The 24,404-nt window shown below is 33.0% G+C and overlaps 2 protein-coding genes across 4 annotated transcripts; both read right to left on the reverse strand.

The window, feature by feature from the left end:
• Window positions 1-7,897: 7,897 nt before the first annotated feature.
• Window positions 7,898-14,860, reverse strand: LOC124820910 (putative tRNA pseudouridine synthase). 2 transcript variants are annotated; one of them, XM_088092190.1, is made up of 9 exons: window positions 14,493-14,853; window positions 14,374-14,409; window positions 13,924-14,036; window positions 13,662-13,810; window positions 12,864-13,008; window positions 11,489-11,911; window positions 10,630-11,068; window positions 10,330-10,386; window positions 7,908-8,346 (listed from the first exon to the last, which is right to left on the reverse strand). In XM_088092190.1, the coding sequence occupies exons 1-8, from the start codon at window positions 14,743-14,745 to the stop codon at window positions 10,382-10,384; spliced, it is 1,563 nt and encodes a 520-aa protein (XP_087948316.1). In that variant the 5' UTR covers window positions 14,746-14,853; the 3' UTR covers window positions 7,908-8,346; window positions 10,330-10,381. The 2 variants fall into 2 exon arrangements, with proteins under 2 accessions (XP_087948320.1, XP_087948316.1); XM_088092194.1 differs by lacking the exon at window positions 10,630-11,068 and having other exon boundaries at window positions 7,898-8,346; window positions 14,493-14,860.
• Window positions 14,861-18,100: 3,240 nt separating this feature from the next.
• On the reverse strand, window positions 18,101-22,516 carry LOC124836927 (putative tRNA pseudouridine synthase). 2 transcript variants are annotated; one of them, XM_088092196.1, is made up of 7 exons: window positions 22,210-22,516; window positions 22,045-22,080; window positions 21,408-21,520; window positions 21,161-21,309; window positions 20,859-21,003; window positions 19,742-20,179; window positions 18,101-19,211 (listed from the first exon to the last, which is right to left on the reverse strand). In XM_088092196.1, the coding sequence occupies exons 1-7, from the start codon at window positions 22,418-22,420 to the stop codon at window positions 18,804-18,806; spliced, it is 1,500 nt and encodes a 499-aa protein (XP_087948322.1). In that variant the 5' UTR covers window positions 22,421-22,516; the 3' UTR covers window positions 18,101-18,803. The 2 variants fall into 2 exon arrangements, with proteins under 2 accessions (XP_087948322.1, XP_087948324.1); XM_088092198.1 differs by having other exon boundaries at window positions 22,250-22,412.
• Between the last annotated feature and the right edge of the window lie 1,888 nt (window positions 22,517-24,404).

A 24,404-nucleotide genomic window follows, 5' to 3' on the forward strand; every position in this document is an offset into this window, starting at 1 on the left:
GAATTTGAGGCCTCACAGTTTCAAGAGAATCAGCACCCAAATATGAAAATTTAGTTTGTAGAGTCAAAGTGGTTTCATTAATAGAAAGCTCCTTTACAATTGTGCATTGGATAATTTGCAGAGTTTCTGGATGAGCCTTCGGCTAGTAAAGGGAACATATAAGAGAAGCCATTGTTGAAAGTTTCTTCAAGCACATCTCGACAGTCACCGTCAACTCGCTCCCTTCCGTCAACGTGATGAGTGCATATTTATTCCCACATTTATGCTTTAAAATTCAAATTTTTGATAGAATAATTGTGCTTAAATGATTGATTTTAAGTGAATTTGTGATTATTGGAATTGTTGGGTTTGGGAATTAAAGAGACGTAAAAAGTGAGTTTTAGAACATAAAATATTCTTGGATGTTCTTACGTTTATTTGTGCAGCTGAAATTATAAGTTCTATTGGTCCAAATGGCAATTCAAGGCCCAAAATCAGATTTTATTTGGAAAATAATGTACAGATGGGCCAAACAGGGAACTTTTACCCTTGCACCTCCCAATTTCCCTACATACACCCTTCTTCTCTTAAACCGGCCCAATACTAAGCCAAACAGTAACCCTATTCTAAATATACCTCCTAAATTTCCCTATCCATACCTCTCCTAAGCCAGAGTCCACCAGATCATGCCACGTGTCCAAATCCTACCCACACAGACCTAGCCAACCACATGTCGCCACATCACCTCTCTTGCCACATCATCATCTTCTCTAACAGAGAAACCCTAATTCCACCCACTGAAACCCTAGCCGCCATTGTCGTGCCGCCACTGCCGTGCCGCCGCCGTAAGCCCCAACGTCGCTCCGCCACCAATCTTCAACGCACAGCAACCACCGTAACGCGCAGCCTCCACGCCTCGCCTCGGTCTCGCCATCACCACCGCGCCACCATCTCAATGCCGCCGTGAAGCCGTCGCGCACTCCTCCTCCTTCATCGCGAGTTCCCCACCATCGCACAACCATCTTCATCTTCTCATCCACGCTGCACTGCATCATCCGCAACCTCCGTTCATCTTCTCCATTCTCGGAACCCAATCGCGATTCTGCCATGGATGTCGGGTCGCCGGTCACCACTCCGCCACCATCTTCATCATGCAAAGCTCCTCGCATCTCCACTAGAAATCAAAATCGCGCCGCTGTTCGAAAGTCACTGCACGAATCATCTTCTTCCTTGAACCATGGCAGCCATCCACACCTGTAGAAACCCAATCAGAAAATAGCAAATCTCCGGATCTACAAAACGCAAAGCCGCCGCAGGAGCAAAGGGGAAGCCCTTTCCCCAATTCTGAACCCTAATTTTGGGTAGGGAGGAGCCTGACACGTGTCGAGCTCCCATTGGACGCGTCCTCCTCTGGTCAAAGCTGGTCAATAAGCCTTCTCTGGTCAAAGTCTGGTCAACTGAGGGGCTTTCTTGCAATTTCAGAAACTCAGAAGGGGCTAAAGTGCAGATAGAGGAAATTTCAGGGCATTTGTGCAATTTTGGAAATTCAGAAAAGCTAAAAGATAAAATTCAGTTGTTGAATTAATTTAATTTGGGAATATCAACCGAAAATATCTTTCAAATAATGTTATAATTATCTAAATCTTTTAGTTATTTGGAAGATATAAGATAAAAGATTCTATCAACTGAATACTCAGAGTCTAAGCCCAATCAAGCCCTATATAAAGACCCAGGGACTTCACTTAATTCATTCATTCTCTCATACTCCTCTCACTTTTCTTTCATCTTGTATTCAACTCCATTCATGGAGAGCTAAGCATCTAGGGCTATTCTACTGATTCCATTATGGATTCTGAGGTTAGATTGAGTTAATGCAATTGTTTACTTTGGTTATTGATTTAAGTTGTTCTCTCTATGTCTTTCATCTCTCTATCTTGTTAAAAGCAAAGATTTTTGCATCATAATGTGTTTGAATCTACATGCATATTGATTATATGAGTTTTAGGGTTTCTAGGTTTAAATTGAGAATCTACTTTGATTTAACTTAGGAACTTTCATATGATTAAATGGTTTTTACTATCAATTGAGAATGTACTTTGATTGATTAGTAATAATTTCAACTATAATCAATTGAGAATTTACTTTGATTGATTAGCTTTTAATTTGGTTAGGAGATTTAAGAATAGACATGATTAAACACTATAGAATTTGATTGAGAATGTACTTTGGTTGAATTTATTGTGAATAATCTAGAAAGGTTTTGCATTTGATTGAGAATTTACTTTGGTTAAATGCATGATCGCCCTCAAATTAATTAAGAATGTACTTTAATTAATTTGAAACTTAAACAATAATAAATTGAACAATTATCCGTGAATAACCGATGATGAATCTATCTTGGAAAAGCAGTGGAATTAGCCTATTTCATCGTAACTATTTTTAAGTTTCTTATTTATTCTTTAAACACTCTTCAATCATTACTTTTATTCATAAGCATTGCATAGCATTCATAAGAGTCACAAATATTCAAAAGCAATTCCGTGTTCGTTGGGAGACGACTCAGGGTTACTTCAACCCTGTCTACTTTCTTGAATACTACTTGGCAATACTGAAGTTGCCATGAAAAGTAGTATTAATTTGATAGCTTCAACGACAGCGTATCACAACGAAACCTCCAAAAAGGTTCCAAACCAATTTCACCCAAATTTCTTTTAAAGAAACGAAAATAAAGATGAAGGATATGGACGATGAGGAAGAGATCCAGTCTCATCTGTCACCGACGAGCGAATCCCCGATATCTTCTCTGAGGGCGAACGGTTGAATAATGCTAACTCTTGGAATGCTGACACCATTGAATAGTTTGGCATTAGCGTTTCTGATTCAACAGTCGTCAAAGGGGAACGATGGGGGAGTAGGCGGTGAAGGAAGGGAGGATTGTTGGAGCGGAGGCGCAACGATGGTACTAATTGACTCATGGGGAGAGAGGTATCTAGACGAACTCAGATTCCAAAGGAACCCTAATTTGAGGAAGCACTCAGATTTCTCTAATCCCTAATTTTCATAAACAATTCATTTTAATTAACTTCTCTCAATTTCTTTCATTTTAAAAAAACAAATATCCATGTTAGATTAACTTAACCCTTGCCACATCATTCAAAACACTATCGTCAGCATGCCACGTATACATCAGTCTAACGGTGTTTGTTCAATTTGATGGCAAGCCTCTATTTGTTTCAATTTTTCAAAAATAAGGACCCAATTGAGACACCGAATAAGTAAGGGACCTATTTGAGATTCTCGACGAAAAAAGAGACCTACCGAAACATTAAACCTATATTTTATTAACAATTTCTTTTAGTGAGTAATTTATCCAAAATTAATCCTAAATATCACTTTTTAGGGCTTTCCTTGGTGTTACGACAATAGACTCTAGGAGGAAGGAGTTAATTAGAGTATCAAACTCTTTTTCACGCAACATAAAACTAAAACAACTTGAAACGAACATCATAAAAATAATTTTATACTAATTCACCGAAATTTATAAATTATCACTAGTGCAAAAAGGACTTTAGACGTATGTTATTTTGGGCTTTTAACGTCTGATCTCTGTCCGACATCTATATGGGTGACGTTAATGAGACGTCGGACCCTTTAGGTCAGACGTCTCTATAAACGTCGGACCTATATAGGTCCGACGTCTATATAGACGTTCGATCCATACAGGTTAAACGTCTCTGAGGTTGCTCCTGACTCATGGTGATTCGAGTTTACAACTTTATATTTTAGTTGAAGAGAATGTATTGTACATTTTTTTTTATTGGATGGTTTTAAAAACGTAGTGGAGGGAATTGGAGGAGTACAAAACGCAAGAAATCGCCGCCATAGAACGTCGCCTAAAGACACGAGAATAACTACACCAAAACCCAACCAAAACACATTTTAATCGGTTCAAATGAAAGATAACGCATCAAAGAGTGATGTAATCGGAGTAAAATTAATTTAAAACGGTGCAAAAGTGAAAAAACGAACCTGAAAAGCGTAACCCGTAGAGAGAAAACGCGACGAAGATTATGACCAATGAGTGCGCGTAACGGCTGTCTCGCGTTCACGGTATTTTAATGCCAAAATTTAGACGTCGGTTCCCCCAATTAACAGACGTCTAAAGTGATTTAGAAGTCGGATTTGCGGGATCAGACGTCTAAATAGAGTCAAAAAGTGACTTTTTAAATTTATGGATTTAGGGTTTAGACGTCAGTTCCCCCAATTAACATACGTCTAAAGTGCTTCAGAAGTCGGAGTGGCGGGATCAGACGTCTAAATGGAGTCAAAAAGTGACTTTTTAAATTTCTAGATTTAGGGTTTAAACGTCGGTTCCCCAATTAACAGACGTCTAAAGTGCTTCAGAAGTCGGAGTGGCGAGATCAGACGTCTAAATGGAGTTAAAAAGTGACTTTTTAAATTTCTGGGTTTAGGATTTATACGTCGATTCCCCCAATTAAAAGACGTCTAAAGTGCTTTGGAAGTCGGTTCCCTCCATAACAGACGTCTAAATAGAATAAAAAATTATTTTTTTTAACTTTTTCGTTTAGTTTTGGCGTCTATTCGGGAGAGTCGACGTATATGAGTATTTAGATGTCGGGCCCATATAAATAGTTGTTTTATTTACGAAAAATGCCACCGATCATTTTTTACATTGGATATTCGAGGGTCAGACGTCTAAAGGGTGACGTTAAAGGTCTTTTTTGCACTAGTGTATATCTAGTTCTCTCTTAAGACACAACTTAAAAATAAGTAACCAAATAAACTTTCAATACAAGGAATCAATAAATTTCACCCAAGTTAAAATAAGTATACAAGTCTTTCTGAGTTACAATCCGCATACAAACTTCTCTAGTTTACGTGAATACAACCTCTTCAAGTATAACATTTCTTAATTAATCTTCTCCTAAAATTAAGAATTCTCACAATAACAAGAAAACTCTAAAAAAAGAAAGAACAAATAAAGTTCACAAAAGATAACTTCACACAGGGAAATTAGAAAAAGGTTTCACTCTCTCACTCTTCGAATATGCTAGACGATATCTCAACAAAAAAACGATGTTGATAAGACATTGTAAACACATAAAGACTCTTGTTATTTTCTTTTTCCCTTTTATTTATCTCACAATCTCTTCTTCGTATATGATATTTTCAACTTGGAGTATTTTTATAGTTTATGAGTAAATGATTGTTGTAGCTCTTAAAACAAAAACATATGCTCTAAAAATGAAATAAGATAGATCACTCTGACATTTTCTCTCTATGAGAGATTATTCTTCAAGGTTCTAAGATCCAATTAGATTAATGACGATACAATGTTTCACTTTTTTTAATTCAGTATCGTACTATCTCTCTTACTTTAAGCATTTAAGGTAGAGGAACACACGTAGTTGTCACGAAGAAAATCTTATCTCTATATTTGGGATTTATATATAAATTCTACTATTTTTCTAAGTAGACCAATAGTAGTTTTATCAAAAAATTACTTCTTGTTAATTTAATTATTATTTTATTCTTTATTTTAAATTTATTTACTTATTGATCCCTTTTTAATTAATAAATTATGTGTCTCACACAACATAAAACATTATACGATGGTTATCTCTCTTTAAGGATTCTATGGATACATAAAAATGTGAAAGTTATCCCTTTAAGAATTTACAAAGATATATTCGATTTAATAAAGTGTATATAATAACCACCAGTATTGAGTGATAACTCAGGAAACACACTTATTTCTATAAAATAATGTGTTGATGTTTCTAACAAATTTTGGACACTATATTTGTTCTATATACCTTCTTCATATTTTCAACCATGTCACACCTCTTTAATATAGTTTAGTCATGGTGAATCAACATTTACCTTTGACTAAAAAATACTTTCTAAATATCATTATCATACAAAAATAAGAGGAAATTAAAATAAAGAAAAAAACAACTTATATTAGAAATTTTTAATGTGTTCTCCTATGATTTAACTCTTTTAACTATTAAGATCTAATTTTCTAATAATTTTATTTTGAGGATCATCATTATAGAAAAACTGTACAACTTTACAATATTTTTATAATTTGAGTTATATAAAGTTTAATTTTCAATTATATCTATGCCGAGGTCTAATAGTTAAATAATATACTAAAAGGTATTTTGAATATCATATATAATTAAAACAAATAGCTATACAAGTTTTAAAAAATCTGAAACCATTGAATGTGTTGAATTGAAGAAGAATATAAAAAATAAATAGTGGTGGAATGATAAGTTTATTCTCCGAAGTCATCTTATATGACCACTAACAAAAAATAAACTAAAAAATATAACAATTTGTCTTCAAATTATTCTTGAATAAATAGTGACTCTGAGATTTAATAATTTACCTTAGAAAGTGGTGCTTTAGTTGGTTCCTACCAAATGCACTTAGTTTAGCAAAGAAAGAAGATATTCACGAAGAAGATTGGTCATTTAGATGCATTGAGAAGTTTGATAACACTAAAAAAATATAGTGGAAAAGTGACTCACTTGAAAGTTAAGATTGTTGAAAAGAGGATTTTGGAAATATTTTTTCATTAAGAATTTAGATGAATGAATTTTAAGTATAATTTAATCTTATATAATTAATATTTAAAGCATAGTTATGTTCAATTATTTACTTTGGTCTTATTTTAGGTTTATGTGAAATTTTGAATACACTAAACACGTCTTTTATATATGAGATCTCATATATTTATAAGTGATGATACGATAAAATAAGTCTATTAAACTTTATTAATATTATATTGAAAATAATGGGTATAGGAGGGACTTACATAGTTGTATATTATTGGAAGATTTGTAATTTTTGTAAAAAATAAATTAGATGTGAAAATTTTTAATTTTCGTCTGAAAATTTGTACAGAAAAGAGTTTGTAGTTTTTGGAAAAAAAAATGTATGAAAGTTTAAGTATTTGTAAAAGTTGGCTCTGAAGTAAAAGCCCATGTTAAATTTATGTTATATTTTTATTTCTACTGAGAATATGGTTATGCTATAATAGATTTTTTTATTGTATAATTTCCCATAACTCAATCTCATAAAATTTGATTATAAAATAATATTTATAAATAGTTATATATTATAATTCATTCAAGCTTGAGTATACAAGCTCAAATTCAAATAGTTTATACTCATGAAATTAAAATCTCATGTAACACTCAATTCCACAAATTCCACAAACCATAATTTCACCATCTATGATTCTCGTGTATTGAACGATTGAACAAGGTTAAGCAACTTTTTGTAAAAGAAAAGAGGACCATTGATGAGTGTAAGACCAACCATTGAGAATGGATGGATTTGGAAAACACAGATGAGTTGATGCTGACAAATGTTGAAAATTCTGACACATTTTCTCCAACTATTTCTTATCCAACTTTTGACTCACTAATTTGAATTTTGAAGGACCTTTAACCCCGCTTTAAAAGAAATCAACCAAAACTTCTAATTTTGTTATTAAAATAAAGGAGTCCAGAAAATACATAGCAGCACACTAATTTGTTTAGTGCTCTTGTACAATTGTTTAATTGATATTGAACCAAATCAAAATGGGTATAATTTGGATAGAGATATTGAATTAAGGAAGCTAAAAAAGTTAATATTACATTTTCTACCTAGCTTTTTTATCTTACATAATATTAGTACAAATTAAAAAGTTCTTTGTACTTTAATAAGAAAACACAAGTCAATTCTAAGCATTAGGTTTCTTTGAATTGATAATGTTTTTTTTTTATATATAGATATAATTTTTCATTTGACTGAAGACTGAATGACAACAATAAATAAGTTCAAAGTGGGTGAAACAAGGGACAAAAATAGAAGAAAAGCTTAAACACTAAACTGCAGAATTTAAAATTTAAAAAGTTAAATCTGACGTAGTGATAGAGTTAGTTTGAATTGAAAATGATAAATACAATAATTGAACAAGAACACAAGTTGCAATTAATTAGGTTGAAATTCACAATTTTTAATTACTTTGAGCTGCTGTGATTATCAAGTCAAGTCATCCAAGCCAGGCACACCAGAAATTATATACATACCTATAGATACATACATAATATATATATATATATATATATATATATATATATATATATATATAATGTGTTGCCATTTGGGTGTTGTCTTCATTCATTTTCACATCCTCACGAAAACGCAAACATGAAAATTTTGTGGTTTCTTCAATGTCTGTTCTGCATGGCTATGCTTCTCATCAATCCCTCTGTTGCTCCCAAGTAACTACTTTTCTCAACAACCCTTCTCACAATCAAGTAACTCTTCATTTGGTTTATGAATCTGAGACATTGTCATAATACTTTTTAAATAAAATAACTGTCTTTGAAATATATAATTTATTATTGCTGTAGTTACTACCATTATTATATACAATCTCCCACAGATATAACTGTAGGAAACTATTCTGATTGCAGATTTCAATTTCAGATATCTATTTGATATTTTTCTAAACTCAGATTAATATGACAATATATCACAGATTCAGAAACTAAAAATAGGGTTTACTCTTTATCAAATCCTAAAAGCATTAAAAACAAACTTTTATATATAATTTTGTTTAACCATAAATAACTAAGTTCATGGTTGTAATGAGATGGGTTATTGTTTTGTAACAGTGCACCAGCTCCTCCTTCAAGTGGTGACTTGACGGTACCAGAAGCACCCCCTCGACTGCAACACAAGGTCTCTGGTTCACGCCCATGAAGAATTTCTAGACAAGCTTATATATATAAAGTTTGGTTCTTCTATATGTAGTACTATCTCTTTTCTTCTTAACCTTTTTCTTCACCAGAAATAAGCCTAGACTACCGTGTCTTTAGCTATATATGTATAAAAAAGTTTGATCTTTCTTGTTGCGTGTGTAATAATAATACCTCTGTTAATTACCTACTGGTGCTGTCAGTAAATATTGAAAATCCATGGGTTTGAAACAGAATAAAAACTATATTTTAGTACAAGAATATTAGTTCTAAGTAATAACTAAACTTACCTTCAAGAATTGTATGAGTAGTACTAATTTACTGTTAGATTCTTTACGAAGTTAATGGTACAGAGTGATCTTGTTTCCATGCTAGTTTGGGATATAAAACATGCTCCATGGATGACAGGTACGCACCAATCAACAAGCCAAATAGTTTCTTTTAAGTAGGAATGGTTTTATTTTCAAAAATTTTCTAAGTTTCTGTTTCCTCTAGTTTACCTGTCCTACGATGACAGCAGGAGAAAATAAAAGAAATATCAGTTCCTTGCTTCTTATCTACTGACTGACCTACAATTATCTACACAAATTAAATAAATTTATGACTTTTTGGTTCCAACAGTTCACAATATTCCTTGGAAAAGGATGAACTTTTTGTTTGGTGAAGGAGAGAGGCAAGAAACTGGTGAAAAATAAAAATGTAAGGAATTCAATAAAAGATAAAGTCAAATTATAGTGTATAAATGCATGCAAATTTCATTTTACAAATCAATTTTATAAAATTGAGTTAGATTTAAATTTTACTTTATTAAGAGTTTGATTAAGAAAAATGAGTTGACAAATAAACAAGTGTAAGATCCACAATTTATTTATCCTTTTTTTTTCGTCTATCTCTTTTCACTTAATATTTTGTTCAATATTTTTCTTTAACTGTTCTTTATTTTCTTTCTATTTTTTACTTTGATTCACATCTTCGATTTCTATCCATCCATTCACAAAGTGGACCCTTTTAGTATGATGATTCAATTCTACCAGTTATGTTTATGAATACTAGTAATTTAGTAGGTACATAATAGTTTATCTAAATAAATCATTCCATTGAGACAAAGTAACTATGTAATCATTCAATAATATGAAATGAACTACTGAAAGTGTAGGTCGACATGACAAGTTTTCTCAAGTTTAAATTTTAGATATACAATCATATTAAATCTTAAAAGAGAATTTTGTAGTTCCCAGTGATGGTACCAGTGTCGGATAGAATTGTCTTCAATAAAAAATAGTTGTGGTCTCTACCAAAAGAAGCTTGTAATATGAAATTTTAGCTATATGATCTTAAAAAAACAAATTAACCTAATGGACTGATTTTATGTTGAATAGAACGTAAGAAAATTCTGCTATAACCAATAGAAACGAGTTATTGCCTCCTTTTCTTTGCAATTTTCACGAAACCTATCCGATTACATCCTCATTTTACCTTATTTTAATGATTCAAATTACACATATCTCTTATAGTCTGTGCATGTAACATATGGTGGAAACTGGAAAGTTGGAATAAGCCATACCTTTCTGGAGAACGATGGAGTGGTGCATTGACTTGGCTTGTGAGTCGTCCATTTAGCCTTTCATTTCATGCCATTGAAATAGAAAAGGAAACTAGTTAGCATTAAGCAATTGAAAACAAAACTTCATTATCTAGACAGCTTTGCATGTAGCTGTGTTCAACTGACTTGACTAACTGCGGCATGATTTTCATTCCCTACACTAAATATTATATGATCAAGCAAGAAGAACAAGACAAAAAAAATGCAGTTGGCCCACAAAGCAGAACAGATAAAATGTGCCTACAACTAGGACTGGTATACCATGATTCAACATGTCTACATGCATTGTGTCGGATGCTGATTTTAGCCTGAAATTTTCCTTCCAAGTCTTCCAAGCCTTTCTGACTTCATCCAACTCACCATCTGGAATGCTTGAATAGTTTTCCAAATTCTCGACCCATTTTGCCCAAGGAGAGTTTGATGAGTCTAGGAACTTTGAAACTTCAGGCAACACAACACCAGTGTAGAACTCATCAACTGCTTTGAGAATTTGTTCTGATTCAACCATAGACACCATTTCTTGCCGTGTAAAGTTTCCAGCACTTGATCTCATTTTGAAAGCATTTCCCCTCAAAATCAGAACTTCCGGTGGAGCAAGTGGGAGGACAATCCGAGAAAACTTGTTGAGTGACAACAGAACGATATCTTTTGGAATTAACTTGCGCTTTACAGCCACCGCAGTCCCAACCATCTTGCGTATCTGATTACTCATCCAGTTAGTGTGATTGTGTGATTAAGGTTAATGCAAAACAGGTCATCAGAACCAACCAAGAAGTGCATAAAGCTATATTTTATTATTTGAATAGAAAAGCGCCCAAAGTATAGCCCTTTACAGTGTTTAGATCCCCAATGTAGAACAGATCATCAGAATACTAAATATTTCAAGAGAACAATGTATAAATGCAGCAAATACACTGCAGTGTCCTGTTAAGAAACCCCAGTGTTGAAGTCATAAAGGACCACTAGTCAAATTCCAAGAATGAAGAGACAAGTCATTTGAATTATGTCCTATAGGCAAGCAAAAATTAAGGTTATGAATGGTCATAAAGGACCACTAGTTATGTAATTAAGTTTTAAATTAGCATTAAACTCTTACATGTCAGAATCAACGAAGACTTACTTGATGTAACATGAAGGAGTCCCCCCATATATGGATCTCTACATAATCATATCCCAGAGATGTTTCCAACTTCCCACAAGAACAACGAAAAACATTTCTGAAATGGGAAGCATTTAATCTATCTTTCTCATCTGGTTGGTGTAGCCATCTTGCACGAACTAGAACATTAGAATTTTGACTACTCAAGCCATTGGATTCACTAGACTCTGGAGGCTTGTGGCTCTCTTCCTTATCACTTAATGTGGTTGGAATGCCGCCCTCAAAATCATAATCATCACTGTCCTCACCCTCTGATTCACAACCTGATGCCAAACTAGATGATCCTAATCTGTCTGACATGACATCACTTCCAGATAATTGCCTTACTTGGTATTTTTTCCTGTACTTAGATCGAACAGTATAATTATGGAAAGGATGCTCTCCCTGAAATAATAACATCAACGAATACAAAAAGTAAATAAATACCTGATTTTAAACGTTAGACCTAATTATAACAACTTTAAAATCAATACCTTAGCCTCCCCTACTATATGACTTCTTTAATTGACAGTTAGTTATTAAAATTGATTTTTTTTTACACTTAGTTTTCACGTGTACCCCTTGAACTATTGAAATTATTACATGAGTATCCTGTGTTTTACAAATATTATACAGGTATCCCTCAGTTTCTTTAAAATATTACACATATATCCCCTTTCTTTTAAAACATATTACATGAGCATCCCCTATATTTTACAAAACTAACATACAATACCTCTGTCAAATATGGACCACAAATGTTTCTCACAAAACATTGTTGAAACAAATTGCATTACAAACTTTGAATATTGACACCATTGACACAGCCCAGAATTAAAATATCCCACTCAAAAACACCTACTACAAACAGAGAAAACAGATTATCCACAAAAAAAGTGGAGAGAAAACACAAGGTGCCCAATACTTCAAAACTGCAAGGACATGGGTGTTTAATGAAGGAGATAATGACATTTTTTACATTGGAGGCTTCATTAAAAATCACGTGCAGATCACATGCTGTGAATTGTAAACAAGGTTAACATTGTTTGCAAGGGAGGGGTACAACTATAAAGGATGAGGTATAGTGGGGAAAGATTTGTGTAAGCATGCAAGAGCTCAAACCATAGTATCATTATTATGTACATTGTATAAAAATCTTGTGGAAGAAAGCAAGTCGAGCAAGATGTTCAGTATTTGTAAACAAGAAATAAACTTAAACAACACATAAATTTAAAGAGCCGTAGAAAAATCTTTCATTAAGGAGCATGCCTAGAACAAACTGAGATGAAAACTAGAGAATTAATGTCAGGAAAAACCATTCGGCAACTACGCAAAATATAAATGAAAATGAATATACCTCGAAAACATTAAGTATGCTGTTGAACTCCGAAATATGAAAATCAATTTCATCCTTGCTAAAATGACTCTGGATTCCTATTATATCAGCAGGAAGGAGATAAGAGTATTTCCGCAAATTGCACTCCCTTCTAGGATCAAATCTCCTAAAAAACAAGCCAAAATCATGAAGCAATAAATACCAGTCAGATAGCAGTAACTGAAAATCAAGGAACACTTACAATTTGTGAGTCATCTGAAAAAAATATAGCCTTACCAATAGTCCAAAAAAAAATATTCTTTTTTCTTTCTGCATAATCCTACGGGTTAGTTCTATTCCCACTTAGTGGGGAAAGAGCTTTGGTTCCGTTACAATTTTTCCACAGATGACAATTTTAATCTGAACATATTAATACATAATTAAGCATACATGATTTGCATAATACTTGCATGGTTTGTGAAACAAATTGGGGCTTTCAATTTTCATACTGATTAGAAGCCGACATAGATTTGTCACATGTACTTACTACTATACAAATCACTTATCTTTACAGATCTTAGTTAAGTAGTCAATTCTAAATTAAGCTTGCTATATTAACATTATCAGTTTCCTAGTGGCAAATGTTAGCGTAGCATACCTTATAAAATATCATTAAGAATGGACAAATAATGAGATGCAGGAAAAAAAAATACTCATTTAATCTATCGAATGACAGGTACATATGCATACCAATCAATACACGAGAAGAGAAATTCAATTATGAAACAATCTTAAGAAATCAAGCATTACAATGTAAATATAATCAGCCAGATATCTTACTTGGTCGAAGGCAGAATGCTAAAAACTCTGATAGTGTAAGGAAGATAAGTGTTAATGCGGTTTGCTAGAGCAATGCCATAGTCATCACCTTTCCATGCATTCTCAGGGATTTCCATCTTAAAGGATATCATCGTTGCTAGAGAATGGACCTAAACAAGCACATCATACAAGTGGGAAAAAAAATGAAGATATGTAAAAACACAATAACAACAACCAAACCAATTCATAAAAGGAATAACAAGAACTTCAGAAGAATACTCACTCCTTTATCAGTTCTGCTACTCCGGCCCCATTTCACTTTGTTTAAGTCTCCAAAATTACTATCACGCATGCCACCAGCAGTGAAAATCGCAGTTTCCAGTTCTTTCTCAATAGCTACATCATGTCAAAATTCTATACTTTAGCAACACTCCAATCATTCACACGGTCCAGGCTGATTAAGTGTATGCCGGCAGGCAGAGTTTGCTTTAAAGAATAAAACTATGTTCATTTGGAAACAGAACATAATAAATTCAAATGACAAACACACATTAGAATTTCCACAGCACCTATTATATCATATTCATAACACCACATGATTCCAAATTCCAAAAACACGTCCCCACATTATAGAACTAGACCCATCCTCATAATTTCAACTTTCAAACAAAAACTAATACTTTTGGAGATTTTCTACCATAACCAACAAGATAATAGAGAAAAATGGTCTTACTGGATAATGTGTGTTCATCCCGTTGAATCTGCAGGCCTGCAAATAACCCCCATGAAATCAAATTAGCGGAATTCAAAAAAAAAAATTGAAAGAAGAAATAAAAAGGGCTGGAGGACTACCTCTAAAATCTGTTCCAACATATCCAACTCTCATTACAACCTTTTTCTTGAGGAACGGTTCCCATTTCTGAGAAGGGGTTGGAAGAGAGTGAGCCGAAGAGCAGAAGCAGTTGAAGAGAGTCGGAGGCAAAAGCAGATATGGCAGCGAACAAGAAGGGAATAACATTGATACCAAAGTGGATATTTTGCTTTCTCTTACACGAGTTGGAATTGAAAGAAAGTGAGGGGAAGAAGAAACACAGGTACTCATCATTTTCGAAACTTGCTTTCAACTCTATCTATCTGTTAAGCTCTGCAGCCCCAACATAAGATTCCTGCTGCGCTAAAATGTTCCTGGTACTCCAGAGCTAAATCCTGCAATTATCGTACTGTTTCTTTCAATCTATTTTAATTTTGTTTTAACTAATTAATTAGTAGGTGTATCAAGAAAATTTTTTAATTGGATTTGTAAATTTAAAAAAAAAAACTATTAATTGCAATCATGCAACCTTGAGTCTCCTATTTTTAGTTGTATAAATTTGGTTCCTTTAATATTTCGTTTTAACTAATATATAATGGCCTAGCAAAAAATTCGTATTATTACGACGAATATTCAAATTTACATTAGTCATAGATTTACATTGAAATTTTGTCTTAAAGTTTTAAAAGTTCAAAATAGACATAAAAATTATAAATTAAAGTATTAAAGTGTAAAAAAAATTAGATCTAAACCCTTTAGTTGTCCCTATTTATGTAGGTTTTTTCCATTTTGATCATTTTCTTATTAGAATCTCCAATTAAGTCCTTAAAAGTGTTAATTTGAATCAACTGAGTCTCTGTCGTTAAATTTATTTAACAGGGTTAAGTTTGTGCACAGGTTAGAACGTTGACGTGGCCAGTTTTTGCCACATCACTCATACTACATCAGAGTCATTTTTTCCAACAGCACAAACCTAATTTCCCTAGTGTCGCCGTCGTAAAGTCATTGCGAAGCCTTCAGTCTCGTCGTCACCATCTTCCTACGCCGCAACCGTGAAGCCATCGTGAGAATGCTAGTAGCGCCTTCGCTGCAACGCCACCTTTTTCACGCATCCATCATCTCGTCGCGCCTCAATGTTGAAGAAGTTTAGTGGTCAACGACAAGAGTTAGATCCAAAGACAAAGGCAAAGTTAGATCCAAAGACAAAATAATAATCTTCGTTTACCCTCACACCTCTTTACTTTCTTCCTCTTCTCATCTCTGTTCGTGTCTGTACTTTTCAGTTCAGAGCCAGACTCAAGGAGTAACTTTGGATTTGATCTGCAAAATCTAATGTATGCCCTTTTTTGCTTTATGGTCTTTCTAGTCCCAAAAACTACCACAAGGACCACCACCACAACAACAGAATGAATATTCTTATGGTGGTTCTCATCATCAACAATCAAACAACAAAATCAATATCTATTCTTATCATTTCTCAACACTAAAACTGACATCTTTACCTTCTACCTTAATGCCCTTCAACTCCAAGGTATCATTTTTCGTTCACCTTTGGTTCCAATTTTTCAATCGATTCACGTTAAAGAGGGTATCTTTTTTTTAAAATTAGCATTAGTTCGAGAAAATTAAAACAAAGAAGGATAATAGGTATGGTAGGAGATTTGAAACCAATGTGAGTGGATTAAAATACAAATTAGAAGAAAAAAGTTAACTGTTTTTTGTTGAGAATGTCTTGAAGAAGAACAGTTTTGTGGGCTTTGATTTGAATGTTAAATGGGGTTGTTGGATTTGTTTAGGATAGAGAATTTATGGTGATCTGAATGTTAAATGGTTCTTCCAATGTTTCTAACAATGCTTTTGGTGGCTCTTTTGATGTGGTGAACTCCATGGCCTCTGAGAATCCTCTTCAATCTGAAATGGCCGCTAGGAATTGCTCTAATCTCTTCAAGCAAAAGAGCTCCCCTGTTGGATTTTTCTCCATTGAAAATGGTTTCTACTGTTGAGGAAGATAATTTTTCTTCATTTACCCACATAAATATTAAATTATTACATTTTACCAGATTTCAGGTCTCACCATGCCACGTTTCAACTTAAGCAAATTTAACGGCAAGGGCTCAGATGATTCAAATTAACACTTTTAAGAACTCAATTGGGGATTCTAACAAGAAGGGGATCAAAATGGAAAAACCCTACATAAATAGGAACAACTAAAGGGTTTAAACCAAAAAATTATTTAAGTGAAATACATTAAAAAATAAAATGAAAATTATATTTTCAGTTGTCTTATAAAATATTGTTAGAAAATAGTTTAATATAAAAATAAATAACTATAATGACTAAAATATTATTCTATTTACATATAGTTTTATCACACGTATAAATATAAATATAGTAAAGAATATGATTACTACTTTATTAATAACATAAGGGATATATAATGTCAATTTTTTTTCTTATGATGGTTTCCTCATGTGACAGTGTGTTTGTCAGTGATCCCTTATACTGTGTTCGTTTTAAAGTAATATATTGTTAACGTTTATTTGCGACGATGGATTTCGGATCAGTTGCATTTTCGTTTTAAACTATCTGCGCGTGATTAAAAGCGCAGTGTGATAAAGGATTTTTCTAATATTTCATCCTCTGCTCATATTTGCAACGATATATTATCAATTGTCAATCTCATCCTTATACAATTGTATTTATGACGGTTTGAATGTAACAGATGAATTAATAATAATAATAATAATAATAATAATAATAATAATAAATAATTGTATTGTTTTAATTATTTGTTATTTTTTTATTAATTTAAATATTTCAAAATAATTTTTATCAAAAAATATTTTATTCACAAATATCATTTTACATCAATATTATCATTAATGATAATTTAGTAATTTTTTTTCTATTTATTAAAATATTTATTTATTTATCACATCAGCCCAATATTACATCAACTTTTACAGAATTTACTTCCAAATCTATTTTCAATTACCTTTCTTTTAAAAAATCAACATATATTTTAGGATAATGATACTTTAACAACATTTTTTTGACAACATTTTAACATCATCTACGTGTCATTCTGTGATTGGTCCATATTAGTGTTTATGATTATTATTATTGATTGTAGAGTAATTTTGGACCAATCACACATGTAAATGATATTAAAATGTTGTCAAAAAAGTGTTGTCAAACTATCATTATCTATATTTTACTCTCAAATTCATTCACTCATTCCCCTTCACATTCTTCCACTCAACCGAACACACCCTTAATTTTCACATAAAGTAAAGATCAATACTCCATTCTCCTTACAACATCTTTTAAGAAGACACGGCAAGCTACGGAAAAAAATCTCTATGCTAAAATCACTAATTTTTTGTTTATAAAAAAAATTAGTTTTATTATTTAAACTTTTTTTTTTATTTAAGTTTTAGAAATGTATTTTTAATAAAATAATAGATGTAAGTGTCACTTTATTGAATTAAATATATAAGAAAAACAAATGTCATACGTTAAAAACATGAAAAAAAAATTAAATATCTATATAAAAATTAGAAAATGTGTAAATCATTTTATTAAAAATATAGTTGAGATGTGATTTATTTTAAAATTAGGGGAGGTGAGAATGTATCTAGCGTGACCGTTGAGGATATAATGCAATTTCTTATATTATTATTTTTTATAATAAATACAAAATAGATTACATTTTATACCAGGAATTTAGGAAAAGCAATGTATACTACCCTCAACATAAAGAAATAAATAAATAAACTAAAACAAATTAGAGTGATATATGCATCACACAAGCTATTGTATACTTTAAGCATAGTTAAAGAAACTAAGAATGGGTGATGTGCATGGAAACTATACATCCACTTCAGAGGGTAAATGATTGCCTGTAGCAAGTCAGAAATCAAACATCATCTCTCAAACTCAGTATGAAAGATTATTCAATCTGTTTGTAGAAGCTGTAGCTGAGGTTATTATCATTGACTAGTGAAATTTTCAGCCTCTGAAGTTGTCATTTATTTATCAGATGTTCAATTTGATGAATTCTCAGGAGTCATTTCCACAGTCCATTCGAAACCAAATAACTAAAACTCATCCTTGAAGATAAAATCTTCCAGAACTGCAAGTATTGAGCAAACATGATTCTCCATTGATAGATCCAAGGCCAAGTAGGCTGAATAAATAGGACAGGACAATCAGAGCAAAAGTATTGAATTCCTTGTTCATGTAATAATAAGGGTTGAATTAAAAAATGCAGGTACGCCAATGGAAACTTTAATTAAGGCGTGTTAAGCAACCAAATTCATAACAGGAAGAACAATCACCACCTTTGACTTCTAGTTCGTTCTATTTTCAAGATTTTCTTGTAACGAAGTCCAAGCCTTCCTGACCTCGTCCAACTGATCATTTGGTATGCTTGTGTGAGCATCCAGTTTCTCAATCCACTCTTCCCAGGGAGATCTTAATGGGTCCAAAAATTTTGAAACTTGAGGTAGCATAACTGATTTGTAAAACTCATCCACTGCCTTGTTAATTTCTTTTGATTCGACTATTGTCTGCATTTCAGGCCTTGTCTCATTTCCTGGTCGTGTTCTTATTGAGAATCTGTTTCCCCTTAATATTAGAACTTCTGAAGGTGCAAGGGGTAGTATAATTCGAGAGAACCTTGCCAGTGATAGCTTTATAATATCCTTTGGCAGTACCTTGCGTTTTACTGCCACTGCTGTCCCAACCATTTTTCTTATCTGGAAAGAGTATAAAAGGTCAAATCACAAAGCTTATAAAAACAAGGAAGTACAATACATCAACCAATTTAATTCAATACATGGAAACAAAATCACAGTGGATTCCGTAATATAAGGTTTGACAGATCAAGACATCACTAAAACAAGAAAATGGAGGTTAGTTTTGTCAATCACGAGCCTTACTGAATAACCAGGTATTGTAACAAATGAAAAGGGAGGTTTATTGCAATAGTATATGTAACTTCATTTGTCAGTATATCAACTTTCATATTAAGTAATCAAATAGCATGATTGAAATCCTCAACTAGGAAATAAATTCAACTTAACTAAATACTGTGGGTATAAATTGTTTAGATCAAAGGGGACTAAGTTATCTAGAATTTTCATAACTCAATATAAGTAAAGCATAAAAGGTTTATGACAAAAAAAAATGCATACTAGTGTCTATGCATTTGAACCTTAATCCCGGGGTATTCTCTAAGAATAAAAATATTAAAGAATAATATGGGAAAAAAAAGAAAAAGAAATACCTGATGCAACATGAAGGACTCTCCCTGTATGGATATCTCTATGTAATTATGTCCCAGTGATGTTTCCAGCTTTCCACAAGAACACTGAAAAACTTTTCTGAAATGGGAAGCAGTTAATCTGTCTGCTTCATCAGGTTCATATAACCATCTAGCACGAGCAACCAATCTAGAGTCTTGGCCAGGCAATCTATTTCCATTCTTATTGTTAGAGCCACCAACAGGTTTACCAAAATTATGAGCTTCTGAACACTTCTGGCTTTGACACTCCATATTTTCTGTAAATGCCTTGTCATTTTCAAAATTTTCTTCCTCATCACTGTACTCACATTCAGACTCATTCAGTGGCAACCTCTCTACACTCTTTGATGACAATTGCCTTTTTGGAGAATGTTTCCTGTACTTTGACCTAGCCGTGTAGTTATGGAAAGGATGTTCCCCCTATGAAAAGCAATTATAGATAGAAATAGTAATATTAGAGAAACAACATAAAATATCAGAAAGGCTGACCCTAACTTAGTCATAAATGTAAAATTTCTAGCACACTTTCAGGAAACACAGTCATCCGGCATCCATGTCCCAACTAAAAAAACTGATAACAGAAAGAGGAATAACTAATGAATGTCTTGTTTATGTTAGCTTTTAAACTAACTGTTGGGTCCGTACAAAATGTTGGGCAAGGAAGGAGACAATAATGCAATACATTAATACATGTATAAACTATCAGAAATTAACTAATAACAAGGGAAAAAAGATTCATAACTATCTTTTTTCTCTTTTAAGTGACAGACTTTTGAAAGATTTTTTATTCTGTTTAACTGTCATTTTTAAAATTCATCACAGCATTAATTACTTTGCTGTCATCTGTAATCTCTTACTCTTCACCTAATCTTTTGCATATGTATTTATTGTGACGTAAAAACGAAAAGGTTAAAATAGAAAATCTTATAAAAAATGTAGTAAGATAACATTTATTACATTTTATGGTTTCTCCAAAATAAATTTAAACTACACTTAAAAGGAAACACATGGAGTAACATCAGTAATTAAGAACAAAAATAAATGGAGGCTTTCATTGTAGACAAGGGGGGATGGGGGGAGTGAGACTAGAATACCACACCTCAAATACATTGAGAATATCATGGAACTCTGATATGTGGTAATCAATTTCATCATTGCTGGAATGGCTTTGAATACCAACAATTTCAGCAGGAAGAAGGTAGGAGTACTTTCGCAAAACACATTCCTTCCTGGGATCAAAGCTCCTAGGTCCAAGGCATAAATCTAATAATTAGAGAACAGGACCAAAGAGCAGCAGGACCTCACAAGGCTATCATTATATAAAATTTTCACAACAGATATCAGTCGAGAGATTACTCCATATTATGAATACTGAATAATGATATTCATTCCAAGCCTTACCTTTGTGAGGGCAAAATGCTTAAAACTTTTATATCAAAGGGAAGATAAGAGTTAACATAATTTGCAAGGGCAAAGCCATGGGGGTCTCCATTCCAAGCATTTTCCGGGACTTCCATTTTAAAGGATACGATCGTTGCAAGAGAGTGAACCTAATATATGGGCAGCATCAAATAGAAAAATCAGGCTACATATGCACCAAAATTAAAATAGTGAACAATACAAATCAAAATGACAATTCACAAATTACTCCTTTGTCAGTCCGGCTGCTTCTAGCCCATCTAATCTTCTGCAGATCCCCAAAATTACTTTCGCGAATGCCACCAGCCTTGAATACGGCAGTTTCTAGTTCTTTCTCAATAGCTACATTTTTTTTTTTAAATCATGACACTTTAGAAACAAACGGTCGACCCAACTAGCTAGGTGGATTGAACCACACATGTACTCTACAAATTCATAATATGCAGCCAATACAGATAAGAGAAATGCTAATAACACACTCTTTAACTTACACTCTTAAGCGTCTCCTTTGTTATTAGCAAAAATATATTGAAAATCAAATCAGTAAACTGTATGATTTCACTCTTTGTTCATGATTTTGTAGATGTTATTATTAGTACTCCTGGAACACACGGTACTCCCAGTCACTAATGCGTTGACACCAAACAAACTGTTTCACGAATATTCAAAGATTTAAAAGTAAAAAGTTTTTACTAAATTTCCAAGAATCATGCAAATTAAAAAAAATATAAACTTTAAATAAATTGTATTCCCCCCACGGGTAGAGCATTTCTACAAACATCTTGGACACAAAAAAAAACAAGTATTGTTCTTTCTCTTTTCAACCCATATGCATAGAGCAATTAGGACAGGCCAAAGAAGCATACTGGAGAGAAAATGTTCATCGTGTTGCATTTGGAGACCTGAAGAGTGTAAAACAAACAAACAAACAAGAAATTAGACAATTAAACATGAGACAAAAGGGCATCCTAGTACGAGAATGTTGGTGATTTAAACAGGCAAGAACAACAGGGGGTGATGGGAAATTGGACCTCGGTAATTGGTGCCAACATATGCAACGCGCATTACAACCTTTTTTTTCCGAGAAGGTTGCCATGACTGGGAAGAAGTAGAACAACAACAAGCATGGAATCGTGTCCTTCTCTTATTCTTCCCAAAAGCGGGTGATACTCTAAAGGGAGCTTTCCTGAGCAAAGGAAACAATGGCACTCGCAACCAACTAGCCATCTTCGCACTCCACATCTCAGAGTAAATTATGAGCAGTGCTCTAACAACATTGTTAAAATATTTTTGACAAAAATTATATTCTTGGTATCTTTGCAAAAAATTGATATCTGATTATTGTCTTGTAAAACTCTAGTAAGAAAATGGTATTTTTAGAGGTGGTGGTATAAAAATACTGAGACTAGATTATTTTAATATTAAATTATTTTATTATAAATAATTTTGTTATAAACTTGAGTTTACTATTTTAAAATCTACTATATTTCTAGAAATCACTTTTCTAGAGTTTTTTATCTTTTTTGTAAGAGTTCTAATTCCTGAGTTATTTATTTGACGATCAGGAGGTACTTAATTGATTAAAACAGAATTCTACGTTTGATCAGTTTCTTCAATAGAGCAAATAAGTTTCGACTCATTTTTCCCCTTTTGTTCCTAAATCTGTTTTAGAGGAATTTAGTATTGTTGCATGTGTAATCATGTCTCTCTTACACGTTCTTGATTCATCTAGAGTTCTACAAACTCTGTCCATTTCCAATTTGTTGTTTCGTAGGTTCGTCTAGGTATTCTTTGCGGTTTAAGTAATTGGCGGAGCGTTTTGAGAAGTTTGACAGTTGGTTTAGAGGTAAGGGAAGCTAGAATTCTTGCTTTAGTATGGTTATATTAATAATTTGATATTTCTATGAATTGTTGTTGATTTTGAAGAATTTACTGTGATTGGGTGTTTTATAAGTATGTTTAACTGTTAATTTGGATGGTATGATGTTGAGTGTAGTTGTAATTGTATGCTCTTGATATGTTATACTGTTGTGAATGTGGTTGATGAAGATGTGTTGTATTAGAAACTAAATTCAAGGTGATTGTGATGAGAAATGGCTACATCTTTGAGTTTTAAGTTTAAGATGAGGGGCTTGCATGAGTGAGGCTTTTGGGAGTGAAGCATTGTTTAGGTACTGTCATGAGGTAGATTGGGACTTGTTGAATGTATATTGGGGATTGAAATTTGAGCTATAGTGAAAGTGAAGTTTATAGTTGAAGTTTAGTAGTGTTTTGAAGGAAAAAAGAGGTTTTAGGTAGTGAAATTGTGAGGAAGGGGTGGTGAACTAGTTTGATGCAGTTGGGAGTGTTTAGGAGCTGTTTTGTGATTTGCTCAAACATTTAAAGTGGAAAGAATCTGAGTTATGAGTATGTGGTGGTAACTAGGTAGAGTAAATGTTGGTTTAGAACTAAATTTTTGGGATTGGACTAGTGAAAACTTGAATTGGGGGTTCTGTAAGTAATTGGTCATTTTGGTTTATGTTATTGAGTCTTTTGGGACTTGTTAGAGTCCCTAACTTGTTTAAAAACAAGCTAAAACTAGTAGAATCCAAGTTGGGTCTATAAAATGATATTTTGGTAAGTTATGGAGTATATCCTTGTAATAGTCACTTAAAAATGAGTTGAGGATGGTTTGTATGAAGTTGTTTAAGTCTAATTGATGGTATAATACAATCTAGGAGTGTTAGAAGTTGGGAAAGGTGCATAAAATTGGTCAGGAGTGGTTGAGATGCACAGATTCTGCAGTTTTGGTGTTGTAGAATTATGCAGTCTCGTTGAGCGAACAGACTTGGTGCGTTGAGCGAATGGGCTTTAGCTGAGCAAACTGATTTGGTGCGCTGAGCAAGAGGTGAGTGAGCAGAACCCACTGTTTCTGTTTTCGCACAACGAGTTTGGTGCGCTGAGCGACTAGTCCAGAATCTGTTTTAAGTATTTCTTTCTTTATTTTATGATAACTTTAAGCTATGTTTTGACTTTGAGGATGGTGTAGAAATATCTATAGTATTCTATGATGGTTTATTCTTGAAGTTATGTATGTGTTTGATGTATGATTAAACATGATATATGTTGGTATTCAATGTAAAAGTAAAGTGACATATGTACATGGTTTCAAAGGTGTTCAAAATTATGTGTTGTGATTTAACGTGAAAGTATGTGGTTTCAAAGTGATAAAAGTAAGTTCCAAGGT

Source organism: Vigna umbellata, chromosome 1 (genome assembly GCF_029865625.1).
Source record: "Vigna umbellata cultivar VRB3 chromosome 1, Vumbellata_1.0, whole genome shotgun sequence".
In the NCBI taxonomy this organism is placed as follows: domain Eukaryota; kingdom Viridiplantae; phylum Streptophyta; class Magnoliopsida; order Fabales; family Fabaceae; genus Vigna; species Vigna umbellata.

Bases quoted from the DNA above. Each gene is read 5' to 3' on its own strand.
- LOC124836927 (XM_088092196.1), bottom strand. From the start codon at position 22,420: ATGTGGAGTGCGAAGATGGCTAGTTGGTTGCGAGTGCCATTGTTTCCT. The intron at 21,310-21,407 runs GTAATTTGTGAA...CCCATATATTAG, and splicing joins GCAGCCGGACTGACAAAGGA to GTTCACTCTCTTGCAACGAT. The intron at 19,212-19,741 runs GTATTTCTTTTT...TACTCTTTCCAG, and splicing joins AGTCCTTCATGTTGCATCAG to ATAAGAAAAATGGTTGGGAC.
- LOC124820910 (XM_088092190.1), bottom strand. From the start codon at position 14,745: ATGATGAGTACCTGTGTTTCTTCTTCCCCTCACTTTCTTTCAATTCCA. The intron at 14,037-14,373 runs GTAAGACCATTT...GACATGATGTAG, and splicing joins GGATGAACACACATTATCCA to CTATTGAGAAAGAACTGGAA. The intron at 13,811-13,923 runs GTGAGTATTCTT...GTGCTTGTTTAG, and splicing joins GTAGCAGAACTGATAAAGGA to GTCCATTCTCTAGCAACGAT.